The 15,617-nt window shown below is 35.1% G+C and overlaps 1 protein-coding gene across 5 annotated transcripts in view; it reads right to left on the bottom strand.

Annotated features, from left to right (window-relative positions):
* LOC149845124 (Pectinacetylesterase family protein) overlaps positions 1 to 15,312 on the bottom strand; it is a 46,908-nt gene extending 31,596 nt beyond the window's left edge. For 2 of the 5 annotated variants that reach the window (XM_089995530.1, XM_089995528.1), the window contains exons 1-5: positions 15,216 to 15,312; positions 15,048 to 15,112; positions 13,055 to 13,309; positions 10,962 to 11,044; positions 6,948 to 7,077 (exon numbers count right to left, since the gene is read on the bottom strand). In XM_089995530.1, coding sequence (XP_089851656.1) covers positions 6,948 to 7,077; positions 10,962 to 11,044; positions 13,055 to 13,235 — 394 coding nt within the window. In that variant the 5' untranslated portion in view covers positions 13,236 to 13,309; positions 15,048 to 15,112; positions 15,216 to 15,312. Of the gene's footprint in view, positions 1 to 6,947; positions 7,078 to 10,961; positions 11,045 to 13,054; positions 13,401 to 15,047; positions 15,113 to 15,215 lie in introns of those variants that run through there. The other 3 variants (XM_089995531.1, XM_089995529.1, XM_089995532.1) reach the window with 2 other exon arrangements.
* Between the last annotated feature and the right edge of the window lie 305 nt (positions 15,313 to 15,617).

The following is a 15,617-nucleotide window of genomic DNA, read 5'->3' as shown; positions in this document are numbered from 1 at the left end:
CCTCATCGAATCAGACCCATCTATATTGGAATGGGTCAATTTTAAAAACTGATTTTTAATTAAAATTCTCATAAAAATAGGAAAACTTTCAAAATTCAGAAAAACTGAGAAAAATCAAAAGAACAAGAAAAAATATATAAATAAGCAAGTTATCCCTGTTTATTTAAAGAATGTGTTTTCTTTTCTAAAGAAATTACAAAAAAACGAGAGAGAGAGAGAGAGAGGTTACTGATGACAGGTTCCGGTGGTGGAGACGCTAGAGGCGATGGATAGCGACGGGCGAAGCGGCAGAAGAGGTGAAGGAGGAGCCGGAAGCTATGTAAGGGTGCCAGGATGCGTCGATTAGGGTTTAGTCTTTTTAGGAAAAGAACAGAAAAGGGGGGGCCGATTCAGGAGAGACCGATTCTGGAATCGAACATACGGAATCGTTTCGGCTTGAATCATCCGCATTTTTGAAAGGGGCGATTCAGGCACCTGCAGCGTATCCAAAAGCTGGCGATACGATGTGAATCAGCCGATTTGCAACGATACTGATAATATTGGACAAGATACACCGCCAAGATTTTTGCTTAGTGGAGAAGGCCATTGGTAGTTTACCAATCTGCATCTACTTTCTTAGCCAGATCTTCAACGATGACAGACTGCTAATGGTTCAGGTATAACCCAACAGTTGCCCAGATTTCATTAAATAGGACCTGCGTTTGGCGTTTCGGCTTAACGCAATGGGTCCATTAACTAATTGATTTCGGTCTACAATATCTGAGTAGTAGGTGGACCTAGGTCCTCTTTGATAGTTTATTTACCAGACCTCATAATTAGCCCCAGACCAGATAAAGAGTAAAAACTGTTGTGCATAAAATATCTTAAAATGAAGGTCTGGCTATTGATAATCCACACCAGATCTGGTCCTGAGTAAACCAGGTAAAGTCACACACGACTCCAGCATGTCAAAGCCACTCCTAAGGCCCAACCTTCTTGGATAGTTATCAGGTTTGTGCTGGCACTTTCTCTGTAACGCCCTCAAAATCTCAAACTTGTAACTTTTTATGAAAAGTTTATCTTTTAGAGTTTAAAATAGCAGTTCAGCAAAAAATGATATTTTTGAAATAACAAGTCAATGGGCCTTGGGCTCATTACTTGCGAAACCTTTTATTTACACAACAGATTTGAAACTCTATACATTCAAAACCAAATAGATTAAAAAAAAAATACAGTTTTAATAATTTAGAGTTTATACAAAAAAAAGAATTTTTAAGAAAACCTTCATGCAAAATTACATAAATGTTTTCAGGAAACGTCAAAGAAAGGGTTTCATCTTAATACCATCACGTTATCGTTGTTGTTGTATTGACCTAATCATCGCGTGTATCCATAAGATGAGTCAGTTTCATAAAAAACTGGTAGGTGCACAAATATAATAATTTAGAACAAAACTAACGCATGTTTTAATTCATACATGATAGTTTGGGTTCTTGTTTCGGTATCGTTCAAATATTATCAGATGTCTCCGAAGAGTGAGCAAAATAAGCATAATTCAGAACCCAAACTAATATATATATTGTTCCTTTCGCGGTGTGCAAGTCAAAATAAGTAAAATAAAAATGATAACTTTGTTTCGATATTAGTTGTCCTGAGAGTACGTTAAGGAGCGAAACGTAGAAACAACTTATACTATTTAAGGGTTTGTTATTCTATATATTTTTGGTACCTCGAACAACTAGCTGAGTTCGTTCCTAAGAGAACAGTCGGTGACCAAGATAGGATTTCTCAAAGGCATTTGTAGTAAGGGATGCATCCAACTTCTATAGAAGTCAATGAGATCTACCACCTAGGATGATTTTTTTTAATCTCGTCCCCTAACTCCGATGACTGGGGACACCAACTCATTTGCCCGAGAGGTGGTTGTTAACAACCTTTTCATTTGAGTTTTTGTATTATTCCATCATCTCTCTTGATGAAAACAAAGAGACAAATGAATATGTCAGGATCTATTTTAACTGGCAACTCATTCTACATGCTCTGATCTTTCAAACCAAATCAAGCATCTTACATTTGAAGGCGATGAACACCATTTATATGATTTCAACAATGTACATTTTGCACGCTTCGAGGTTACCATAAATCTCTCATACAATTATCGTAGTACTAACATGTCGTGCATGTCTGATAGTACTGCTACGATGAGAGGGGTATAGGTTTCTCAGAAAGAAACCTTAACTTAATTGTGTAGTGAAGGAAACGATATAACCATTATAGTTTGATTGACATGTTCAGGTATTTCAAACCACTTTTATATATATCATTGCATAATTTGCACGTTACGAGATCGTCATGAATCTCTCATCCAATTGTCATAGTATCAACATGTTGTGCATGTCCCGCGATATTGCTTACGATAAAATGGGTATGGGTTTCTCATAAAAAAGCTCGTCCAATCACATTTCTATGCTCCCAATCGAGGATATCCGGGTCATAACGAATATTAAACTGAAGTTTGTAAACAGTTCTTCCTATTGTGCCGATTTGGGAAAAACTTAGTTGTAAGTAAGCAACTCTCAAGTATTCAAATTTGTTTTTCAAAACTACGCATAATTAAATGCAGGATTTACGCAAGAAATCTTTTTTCTTTTAAGTTTTAACGCACATGCGCAAATCTGTATCTTTTGTAAAGAGCAACCATAATACAGGATAGGGAAGAGTACATGACTATGTACCTTATGAAGTTGTATATATGTATATACAATACATATATTACATAATGCAAGTCTATCCATATTACAACGTGATGGTAATGTATAAAGCAAGACTCGATATGCGAAACTGTACATCGAGCTAAATAAATGTGTAAGTAGTGCATGAGGTACGGAATTGTATCTCAGCCAAATAAATACGTAAGCAGTGCATAAGGTACAAAACCACACATCGAGCTAAATAAATGTGTAAGCAGTGTACGATGTACGAAACCATACTTCAGCTAAATAAATGCGTAAGCAGTGCATGAGGTACAAAACCGTACTTTGGCTAAATAAATGTGTTAGTGCATAAGGTACCAAATTGTACCTCAGCCAAATAAATGTATAAGTAGTGTGCGAGGTACGAAACTATACCTCAACTAAATAAATGCGTAAACAGTGCACGAGCTACGAAACCATAGCTCAGCCAAATAAATACATAAGCAGTGTCCGAGATACAAAATCGTACCCCGACTAAATAAATGTGTAAGCAGTAGCCTATACACGTGATAGCACACCGACAAAGTAAATGACATAAAGCAATGCTCGATATGTGAAACCACATATCGAGCTAAATAAATGCGTAAGCAGAAGCATGTGCACGTAAAAATGCGATGACAAAATAAATGATATAAAACAATGCTCGATATGTGAAACCACATATCGAGCTAAATAAATGAGTAAGCAGAAGCTTGTGCACGTAAAAATGCGACGACAAAGTAAATAATATAAAAGAAAGAGGACAAGGATCGCAAAATTGCATCCTTGAATTAGATGTGTATACATACATATACATATATATATATATATATATAAATCACAAGTTTTAAGATTTGTCCGTCTAGTGTCCTTTGTGTAACTTTTTCCTACCTCAGAGATGATTGAATTTGCTAACGATTTCGAGCATAGGTCTTTAAAGGCTTATGCCTTACTGCGTGTATCACGTTCATTGCGTCGATGGGGTGCGCTAAAAGGTATTTTGTTGTACTGCGAAAGATACGATGAAACATTTTTAATGTAATGAATAAGCAACATTTGTGTTGCAAGGGTCAAACCCAAACTTAGTTCAAGTTGACCAGACCGAACTGGATCAAGAATCGGGTTCCAGACCTAGGAAGAAGGCTTCAGCATAAGGTTTTTACCTTCCCTTCTATTCTTTAAAGTCATATTTCACATTTTCATGATAATTTATTAATGACAGAGAAAGTTATTGTTGAAACTTTTGAAATTGAGAAATTCTCAAGAAAGTATTAACTTTGGCTTGTAGCAAGTTAAAGTATATGACTTATTGGTTCAAAATGAGCAAGATATTGATCTTAAAGGAAAAGAAGAAAAATGTGCTGATATAAAAGATGAAGATTGGACTCTTCTTGATAAAAGAACTATCAACACAATTCAATTATGTTTGTCTAATAAAGTTTTTTATAATATATTGCATGAAAATACAACGGTTAAGCTATGGCAAACTATGGAATCGTTGTATATGACTAAGTCCTTGACAAATCATCTCTATCTGAAAAAGCAACTCTATATTATCAAAATTAAGGAAAGAACAAGAATCCTTGACCACTTTAATGTTTTCACTCAACTGTTGAGTATTAAAGTACATCTAACTCAAGAAGATAAAACTCTTCTTCTTCTTCTTCTTCTTCTCTTCTTGAACCAAATGTGGTGACATGATGTAGACCAAGTCTCGGGTTAGGCCGATCCAGTTTTTAAGGTCCACATTATGCAAACAGGTTCAAACCAAATCGATATGGATTGGTTACCCAAGATCCATTTGATGCAAGCAACCTCAACCACATAGGACCCATGCCAAAGAGACGTCACATCAACTATGCAGCCACCTCAGCCATGTGGAACTCTCCATTGGGCGTCCCTTCATTAAATGCATGCAAATGGAACTCTCACGATACGTCTCTTCTAGAATCCTCCATGGGACACATGTGGGCCCCACCAAGTTGGCGCCTCCCTAGGGCATTAAGCCATCCCAAGAAAAGTCGTGTAGCCCCTTGGACTCCTTCCTTAATGAGCATTGAAAGCCCATGAGTCTTTTGTAATTTGAGCATTCATTAAGTGACTTAGGGAAAGTATTACCTAAATAAGGAAATAGGTAGTACTTAAGTAAGGTTGATTGTTTTAATTATGCTTGAAAATTTGTAATGTTTTTATAAAAATTCCTTTTGCCAATAAAAGTGACTCATTTTGGATGTTGAATATGAAATTGAAAATTGACTTCTCTCTAAAAAAATGCCTCACTTTTTTTTTTCTCTCTCTCTCTCTGTGAGTCCCTACTCCCTGACTCGTTCACCCTTCTCTAAGGGCTCTTCTCTTTATCAACATAAGGTGGTTCAGACCTTGCTTGGGTTTGGATTTGCCTAAAATCTAAGTAGGACCACTTTTACTTGGTGATCGGTGGACTGCATCAATAACGTGTAGTACTCAACTCAATCCAATTGTGTACGAAGAACCTTGGCCATTCTCGTACGTACTAGACTCTTCCCCAACCTTAGGATAATTTTTCTAAAATGTGTAAGTCATTGGAACCCTTTTTTAACCCCCTCTCAAGCCTTATCCTCTCCTAAACTCAAACCTATCCAAAATTTGTTAGATGACAAAGCAAAATTTTTATCAAACTTGTAGAAATTATCCAACGCAAGCCGTTAATTATTTAGACTTAAAACTTGGACTCAAACACCTTTAGGACATCTGTATCAAACTCTCTAAAAATAGGATTTTATCATGTCCTTGTACGGAGATATTGATTTACAATTCGGGTCTATTTTACCCAAACTCAATCCAACCTGCAGAAAATTCAATCCGGTCTGTAACTTTTCTAATTTTTAATTTCCAAAATACAAATCTCCTAGCCCTGAAATTTGACATGTTCATTTCTTTTTGGAATTTTTTTGTCACACAATTTGGGTCTACTAGATTTTTTACCGAACCCTGTCAAAACAAGCCTACCCTGCTATCCAAATTGACTTTTTTACTTAGCCCTCAACCTAATTAACCTAGCTTACCTAAACTCATAAACCTAACCCAAGCCCACTGAAACACATTAAAAGTGCTCTACACTCATTTACGGAAAAGACACGCTCAAGCTAGAAGATGTCACGATTGCCTTATTATCTAATGAGATGAGGCGAAAGCATGTAACTGATGACTCAACCACATTAGGTTTGTTTGGAGGACGAGAATGAACAAAGAACGATCAAATCAAACAAAACTAATCGAAAACTTATATCAGCAAATCCTCACTTTCAATGTGAATGTTTTATCAAAATAGTTGGGCTTAAACCCAATAGATGAGCTATCACTTGAATAGTTGAGCTAGTGCGAAAGGAAGAGAAAGAGAAAGAGAGGGAGAAAGATGTGCATAAATAACTACATTTTTTTTTACCCATGTGATCGGTGGAGTTGAAACATTTACTGCATGGGCAACTAGAGAGTTATGGTTGGTGAAAAATCTCTCTATAAATAAAGAGCAAATGGACTCTCAAAGACACCAAGTGAGACATTTGCATTCAAGTTTGTAAAAAATCTGAGTTGAATTCTGTAAGTGTTTTTTAACATAGTTGGCAAAATCGGCGAGTCACACCGATTAGACCCCAATCAGGTCACGATTCAGGACTGCCGATCCAACCCATTAAATAAAGTTTTTATCATGTATTTTATTATTTTAATGCATAATTCTTATATAAAGTCAATTGTTATGAAGAATCTAAAATTGTTCGAAAAAAGTTAATAATCATGTATAATTATATATTTTTGTAACTTAGCTATTGGCATATTAGCTTGAAGTTTAGTTATTTTCATGTCATATTCATGTGCTTACACTATAAAATTAGTCCTGACTCGTCCCCGATGACCTAGGAGGGGTCCTATTCGAACCTGAGTCACGAGTTTGTCAACTATGTTTTTTAGAGACTTGTGAGTTCTATGAGAGTAGTTTGAGAGTTTAGTTGAGTATTTTTCTTGTAATTTAATATTTACTACTAGAGTGAATTTTAAGCCTTCATTAAAGTGATTTTTTGCATTCGACAATACTGAGTTGTTCCCTTCATTTCCCAGCCCTATTGCAAACCCTACAGTGAGATTGGAAACCACACATTCATTTATGCCTTTAGCCATGTACGTAGTAACCTTAGAAGTTTTGCAACTAAAAATATCCTAATTTTAGAAAACGAAAAGATAAAGAGTAGAAAAATGTACCTGGGTTAAGAGATGGATCATTGCTTAGAATGCCGTTGAAGACCTCCCATTTGTTCATGTAGCGAGAGGATCCTCGATGCGTGTTTGCTCTTTGCAAGCAGGACTCCACATCATTACACCAACCACCACCCTAATAACAAGAAATTGATAATAACTAACGAGAATGTGGTAGATGGAATTTTCTTTGAACTCTATAAAAGGCATCTTTATATATTTTTGAAGCAAGCTTCTATACTTCTAATGTGTTTTATGTCACTTATATGGTTCTTTTTAGTAAAAAAAAAAAGTTTAATATATATGGAACAAGGTCTTAAGCGTTCTTAGTAGATGGCTGAGGGGTTGAAATAATGTTGAAGCCTGTCCCAACCTGATTAGATAACGCTCATCATCAAACCCATCGAGACCGAGGACCGATCGGGTCATATCGCATATAATAGATTCATTAAAATTTTCTCAATATTGGGGTTTGGGTAAGGGTGGGCAGTGGCCACCCTAATTCCCCTGAAACATTGTGGGTATGGGTGGCAATGCCCACCCTGACGCTGTGAAACGTCGGGTCAGGGTGGGCACCACCTAGAATCCCTGAACAGATAATCTCTCTCTCTCTCTCTCTCTCTCTCTCTCTCTCTCTCTCTCTCTCTCTCTCTCTCTCTCCTTGGTGCCTTTGTGGTTGGGTCTTCTTAGTTTTTTTTCAATTTTTTTTTTTCAATATTCCATGAATCATATGATGCTTGATAGGGTTTTGATTTTAGGAGTTTTGGTTTTTTTTCAATTCGCATAATATATGATGTTGGTTAGGATTTAGGTAATTATAGCATAAATGTTTAATTAGGGTTTTAGCATTTTTTGTGTTTTTTTTTTCAATTAGCATTAGGCATGAATAATGAATTCTTGATATTGGTTAGAAAATTAGGTGTTTTATTTGTTTTTTTAATCAGCATAAATCTATGATTTTCTTTAAGATCTAGGGTATTGATTTGAATTTGTTCAAATAACAGAAATGTTTAATTAGGATTTTAGGGTTTTTTGTGTTATATTTCTTTTCAATTATCAATAAGCATGATTCCATGATTGAGTGCTTGATTTTGGTTATCACAGACTTAAATCTTTGAATTTTTAGGATTTAAGTTTTTTAGTTTGGTTTTTCAAATGAAATAAATATTTAATTAGTTTTTTTTTCAAATTAGCATATTTATGAATGATGTTTGTTAAGATTTAAGGTTTTGATTTGTTTTTTTAGAATGACATAAATGTTTAGTTATGATTTTAGGGGTTTTCTAGTTTTTTTTAATTACTATTAGACATGAATCCATGAATATTGTGTGATTTGACTTTGCTTAGAATATTAGAGTTTTTTTTATCAATTAGCATAAATGCATAATCGATGGTTTTAGGGCTTAGATTTGGATTTTTTTAAATGACATGAATGTTTAACTATGGTTTTAGGGTTTTTATGTTTTTTTTATTTTTCAATTAGCATTAAAGATAAATCCATCAATAATGAGTGCTTGATTTTGGTTAGAATGTTATGGTTTATTTTTATCAAATAGCATAGAAGAGAGATCTATGACTTTTGTTAATATTTAGGTTTTTATTTGCATTATATCAAATGATAAGAATGTCTAATTAAGGTTAATTATTCTTTATGCTTATTTTTCCTTTTAATTAGTGAATCATGATTTTGTATTTGTGTTCTATTAGCATTTTAGGGTTTTCTTTGTGTTTTTCAATTAACAATAATCATGATTCTAGGTTTGATTATGTTATGCTATACTTTTATGGTGGTACTTTGACCATTCAAATAGTTTTGAATTGTAGACATTAGATTTATATCGCATACTTGAGACTTCATTTATCAAAAAGTTTCAAGAGACTAGATCAACAAGGCTCATCATTAATTTTATCAGCATGCATAACTGTAAAAGGTAAGCTTTACAATAACTATTTGATGTTTTTTTTATCATATTGTTAGTATAGTCCATTAGTAAATATTTTTTCATTTTTACTATGCATTTGTGGCCACCCTAGTTTAGATTCCTAACCCCAGTCTTGTGCGGGCCCCAATCTTACAGTTTCCAAGTTAAATTGAGATTTGCATGGAGAGTGAATATAACTCATGATACAATATGACCTGATCTGCCCAGCGTGGTGACCTATGATGTTTAAGTTATCTTTTGATCAGTTATTAGATGGGCCCTAGAGTTTGAAATTGGAGTTTCAACCCAGCTTCATCGGTTCCAATATATAAAATTTGGTTGCCAAGCAAATTTTGGTAAATGAAGTTATTCCACCTCAAGGGGTTTGGCGCAGTGGAGGGGGCCTTCACCACTAGACGGGTGGTCAAGGTTTCATTCTCACCAGTATCAAGCCCCTTGCATTAATAAGGGCAAGTGATAAGTCTTAGTCGAAACCAGGCAACTCTTTGGGGGCAAGGGGTGCACCATGAATTTAAACTATAAGGACAATTTTATTTTAATAAAAGGGCATTTTTACTCTTGGTACAAGCAAATTTTCTCTAAAATATGTGAACTTCCTCACAAATATTTAAATATGTGAATTTTCTCTTAAATATATGATTTTTCTCCCACACATTAAATGTGAATGTCCTCATGTATGCACCTCTTATGCTATTTTATTAAAAGGAGGCTCGCACATTTTGGGGACATTCACAACCATGAGTTGCGAAGGTCCCCAAAATGTGCACCTTTTTTAAGTAAATACTCTCACGTTTGGTGAAAACTTGATAAAACTACCTTGGTGGGACTGGTGGCTGCTTGGAATCTAACAAGGATGAGAGTTTATTCATTGGGAAAGGAAGTGAGACTCTCCTTTTTGCATTTGCAACAAATATCGGATTTGATAACTACAACTTCCTTAGAGGTTGTAGCTGCCAAATCCAGCTGCCACTTTTCTTGATGAATAAACCTCCAACTACCAGTTTCCAAACAAAAAACTTATGTTTTCTTGTAAACCAACCACATCTAAAGCACAAAAAGAGAACTGCTGAAAAACAAGGAAAATGGTGGTGTCTGGGTTGCCGTTCATCTCGTCGAACGGCATCTGAGGCACCTCTGACCTTATAGGATCTCTAAAGGAGACAGAGAGAATTTCTCATGAAAAATCACAAAACAACCAAATCATTATAAAATCTAAAAATATCAATTTTTTTTATCACAACAGATTTTTTAAATATTTTCTCAAAAATAATTGAACACCAGATTTTATCTTCCACTGATGAGCTTACAGAGTCCAACAGTTGGGGATGGTAAATTGGGCCATCCAACTAGGTCATTTGAAACAACCATTTTTTCAAGGCAGAGCCCCGCTCAGCAGATCAGCTCGGATCTCCTCCATATGCTTTATACTTTCCAAGATTTACATGTATTTATTTAGACCCCCAAAGCAATGTCATCAAGGAACGGAATGGTTTTCTAAAACAATCCAAAGAAATTCAGAATGGAATTGAATTGTTTTTATTCAGATTTTTTTTAAAAAAAAAAAACTATCTTTAGAAAGGGTTCAAAAATTTAAAACTAAAAAATTAGAAAAAAAGGAAAATTAGAAAATACAGAAATAAAATAAAAAGATGACATTGTTTTTTGGCTCAAGATTATGTGAGCTTATAAGTCTATCTTGGGTTTTGGATGAAAATAAGTAGTTTGAAAAAAAAAAAAATCTTATTGGCCTTTTTTGGCTGGCCCCTTTCCCTCTTATTGGTCTTGATTACCTCTCCATCCTATTGAGCTTGTTAGGTCTACTGGTTTTTTGAGAGGCCATCCCTATTGGCCTTGTTGGGTGGTTATTTTCCTTTCTATTCGTCTTGAGCAACTTTTTCTATTGGCCACCTCGCGTTCGGCTGGGCTAAACCAACCGAGTCACGAGCTCGATCAGCTGGTAAACAGAGTCAAGCATGAACATACCCTGTTCGGTTCATTCAGCCTTAACCGGAAGTATGTGGGGGCAGCAAATGCCCTAAAAAATTTAATATAACTTGTGAAGGGCTCAGTTTGTTACCTCAAATTGCAAAAGCCAGTTATCCGCTCCCGAGCCAAAGCCTCTGTGAAGGTGATAAGCCGGGGGGCTGCCGTCAAGGCACACTGGAAATATAAAGTAAAAAGAAAAAAAAGTTGAAGTTAACCAGTCACATCTCATGCGGACGCCCCTCACATCATAAATGTTTTTTTTTTTACTTTCCCATCGTTAAACCGTCGATTTCTCCCGGTAAGAAGTTTCTCGTGATTGTGGCTTCCTTTTGGTAGGAAACCAATGCCACAGTACCACGTTTGGAAATATTTGTTTTCAGGAACATCTAATGATAAAAAAAAAACAAAAATTGGAAAGATCTCGTGATAATTTCATGTCATATAAAAATTACAAAAACTGTTTTTAATGCATTAAATATCATGTCATAATCGCATTAGAAACATCTTTAAAAAATATCGGTGATATTTTGAAAACATCTTTAAAAAATATTTTCGACAAAACCTAAATATCAAGGTTTTATCACGATATGTATGTTTTTATCATGAGATTTAAAATAAAAAAAAGAGACCCTTTCTTGCTTTACTTTCATTTAAAATGCATGGAACATCATTATTTTCAAGTGAATAAATTCCTATTAAACTATCTTTTAATTAATCTCTCTCTCTCTTATTTAATAATAATAAAACTCTCTCTCATCCACCGAAAACATAAAAACGAGTTTTACAATAAGACAACTTTGGAAAGTGTTCATAATAGAAAAAGGTTTCATAAAATATATCTTGAAAATTAAATGGTTTAAATGCGTTGAGAATAGGAAAGGTCTCCTAAAGTCCAACGTCTACATTAAACATATATTTTGAAGTTTTAAATTATTTTATTTAGAAGTTTCAATTTTGAACAAAACCTTTTTTTTTTACATAGAAACTTGTTTATTCAATCACAACTGTACAAAATTTACAATAAGGAAATCCATGCTGGATTCAATTTTCTACAAAACCTTAAACTCATATCATTTTCTAAAATTTTTATTTTGCCTCATATTTATTAAATAATTACTAATTTATTTGTAGCCGATATTTTCCAAAAACAAACTTGAGCTAAATAAAAATTTCAAAATCTCACAAAAAAAAATTCTTGCTAATTGAGCTTGCCGTTTTAAACTTTTGTCGCTATGGTACAGCTTGTCAACTGTGGGGCCCAACAGAAAATGGAGTGATCGGAAGTTGTCAACTTTTGTCACTATGCATTGGCGGCATAATTTGTTTGATAGGGACCACACTTTTATTTGTTTTCTTGGACATGAAAATATATTTTATTTTTAAAACCGTCAATATTCAAAGCTTTTTAAGAAACCTGCTTATGCGATACAATCACATGATCCAAAACTCGTTTTTTTTCTAAATAAATAGTGTACATCAGATCCGTGTAATCTGATTCGTCAAAACATAAAAAAAAAAAAAACTACAATTTCTACCTGGCATACACGATAGGAAAACAACAATTTCTCGGCCGAAAAAAAAAAGGTGATCAGTATATGAGGATTTTAGCATGGCGTAGTTGCTCTTTAGAGAGAGAGACAAACAAGCTTTTGGGGACGTTTGGGAGAGAGATGTAAGAAAAGTGATGCAAAATAGAAAATTTCTATGCAGTTTTTGATAGTTCCAAATAAGAGACTTTTTTGCTGAGACAGTTTTTCTAAAAAGTATAGTTTTTGATAGAAAACATTTCTTTCATAAAAGGTGATGGGAGAATGTTTCCTATCAAGAAAAAATTTATTTTTACGCTCCCCACCACACATCTCACCACTACCCACCATCACCACCACTCTCTTCTTCTTCTCTTTTATTTTTTCACATTTTCCCACTCTATTTTTCTCATGCTGCACAAACAAGCGAACAACTTTCTTTTGAAGATCTTCTCCTATAAAAAAAAAAACTCTCATAGGCAAACCTTTTTATTTCCTATGAAAGTTTTTCTCTCTTCCAAACGTGCCCTTTAACTTGTCTCTCTCTTTTGTATTATCTGACGTAAGAGACATTAGCTGAGAAAACGTCGATCTACCGATGAGGAGTTTCGCATGGTATTGTTACTCGTAAAAGAGAGAGAGAGAGAGAGAGACTGACCTGCCCCGTCATCGACTGCTCCTCGCACTAGAGTGATGCCGACGAGAAGGCGACCCTTTACGAGGCTTCCGGAAGAAGCTGCCGATGGAAAAAATCCCGCGAGGATGAAGATGACGGCGATACTCGTTGTGACGAAGAATCGCAGGAAAGTAACGAAATCTCTCGAGAAATCCATTCTCATCCGTTTATTCTCTCTTGCTTCCCAGTAAAGAAATTTGAAAAGTATATCTAAAAAGAAAAGAACTATCGCCTTGCCTGTTCTAATTAGAAAAAAAAAACAGAGGTTTCGAGAATTAATTTGTAGAAATCTCGAAATTGCACAACATTTATCAAAATAAAATAAAAAAAACTTATGTGGAAAATTTATGAAATAACGAGATCCACCGAGAAATCCATTCTCTTTCTTCTTTCTCGTTTCCCAGTAAAGGCAAGCGAAAAAGTATTCCAAAGCAAAAATAAGGATTTCTTTTTAGTTTTTTCTTTAGGGCCTATTTGGTTGCAAATCCAAGAATAAATAAATGTTTGATTTTCTTCTTTTATTATTTTAAAATTTTCAGGTTTTTTAAATTCTAGAAGAACATGGTGTTTGGATGCACTTGAAAATCTGTTTTTTCATTTTTCCAGTATCCTGTATATCCGGATAATTGTTGCTAGCCAAAGAAGTGGTGAATTTTTGAAAACTACCATGCATAGGAGCACTCGTTTAGGGAAACCAGAAATTCAAATGTCCAGTTTTCTACTTTTCACATTTTTTAAATTTCAGGTTTCTCAAATTTTTAGAAAAGTGCAGTGTTTGAACAAATAAATGAAGGCAATAATATAGGATTTAAAGAAAAACACTATCAACCATATATTGTAGCATAGCATCATGGTCCTTGTTTCCCAAACTTTTGAGAAGTGTCCCAATGTCCTAATTTGCAGTCACCATTGTATTACAAGAATAGACTGCAATACATAAACAGTGAATTGTAGAAGAAACTAAACTTATTGGTAGAAAATGCCAAGAAAGCACAAAACCTACAACCATCATTGGTCAGGAAACGCTCAATGCCAAAGTAGCATCTCCTCAAACAAGAGGGGAGAACTCCTCCGTCAACAACATGCCAAAAAGGAATAGCTTTAGTTGATTTTCAAAAAGCAGAAACAGTTGTACTAAAAGCTTCAGGACAAAACAATAGAAGTTACTTGACAAAGGAACCTGTGGTAGTAAAAATGAATAGCAGAAGCCTTAGGCACTGGTCTCTCTGGTTTAAATCTGCTGGCTTGAATAAACAGAAAGATCTTTCTGATTGAACCTCTGGCCATGAGATCCTTCATGGACTTTCTAGTAAGAGAACCAATTATTGTGAAAATATACAGTAGAGAGGGAGGAGGGTAAATATCTCTTAAATGCAAATCGACATCAAAAGAACACAGTGGCTACTGCATAGAAGTTGTGTCATATTCTACGCAACCTTCAAAGATTGGATGTTATACCACATGACTATACCCTTCTAGTTCAAGATAAAAGTGACAATTGAAACTAAGAGAGAGGAAGAAGGAAAAGCAGAACAGGGTACAGGAAAAAAAGCCAACTATCTTATAGCTTAGAATTCAAATGGATCTTCACAGAAACTTTTCTCAAGCATTTAGTCTATCCCCTAACCCTCTTTGGGCTTTGAATATTTATCTTGAATTTTAACATTTCCTTCATTGATTTTTTTATTTTTCCAACACACAACCATAGACAAACCCATTTGCTAGTTATTGCCATTTCTCCACAACTAATGAAAATTCGAACCAACCTCTCATCATAAATCAAGTTAATTCCATCTGTACATTCAATTCTTATCATTTTCACAGCTTTTAGATAATCTACACAGTCCAGTTCTAGATGAAACCAAAGTACAAGAGAAACGCTAATATTAGGATATGTAGAGAACGATCAAAACCAACAGAAACGAAAGGGAAAGAACAATAACAAGAAGGAAGCAAGAGAAGGACGACGTCTTACGGGAACGATCTTAGAGAGGGTGACGACCTCCCATCATTGAAGAACCCCTCAGATTGCCGACGAATCTGCCATCAACAAGAAGAAATTGCATCAAGAATTATGCAAACTGAAAATGAATCCACATCCACGGAGAGAGAGAGAGAGACGGTGTGGAGGAGGGGGGCAAACCAGAGAGAGAGATGGTGTGGAGAAGGAGAGGGCAAACCAGAGAGAGAGAGAGAGAGAGAGAAAGAGGGCCGGTCGGCTGCGGGTTTGGGTCGTGGGGTGAAGGGTGAGGGGTGGGCGTAACGATCGTACGGCCCAAATATTAATCTGAGGGCCGAGGGGGGTAACGCTCGTGTTTTCATTGGCCCACATTTGGAATTTGGGGCAAAAGGTTGGCCCCTAAATGAAAAATTTCCTTCTCAAACATCCGATTTTAACAAAATCTTATTTTGCTATTAAACAATAAAAAAAGATATATCTTATTTTTAGTTTTCCAGTGTCTTACATATATATGGATATTTGATGCTAACCAAACAGGCCCTTAGAAGTATGTGTGACCCATGCTCATTTCAATTAAGTTTGCTT

The sequence above is a fragment of the Nuphar pumila genome, chromosome 2 (assembly GCF_984573655.1).
Source record: "Nuphar pumila chromosome 2, dmNupPumi1.hap1.1, whole genome shotgun sequence".
NCBI lineage: Eukaryota > Viridiplantae > Streptophyta > Magnoliopsida > Nymphaeales > Nymphaeaceae > Nuphar > Nuphar pumila.
This window is presented reverse-complemented; position numbering and strand designations above follow the sequence as displayed.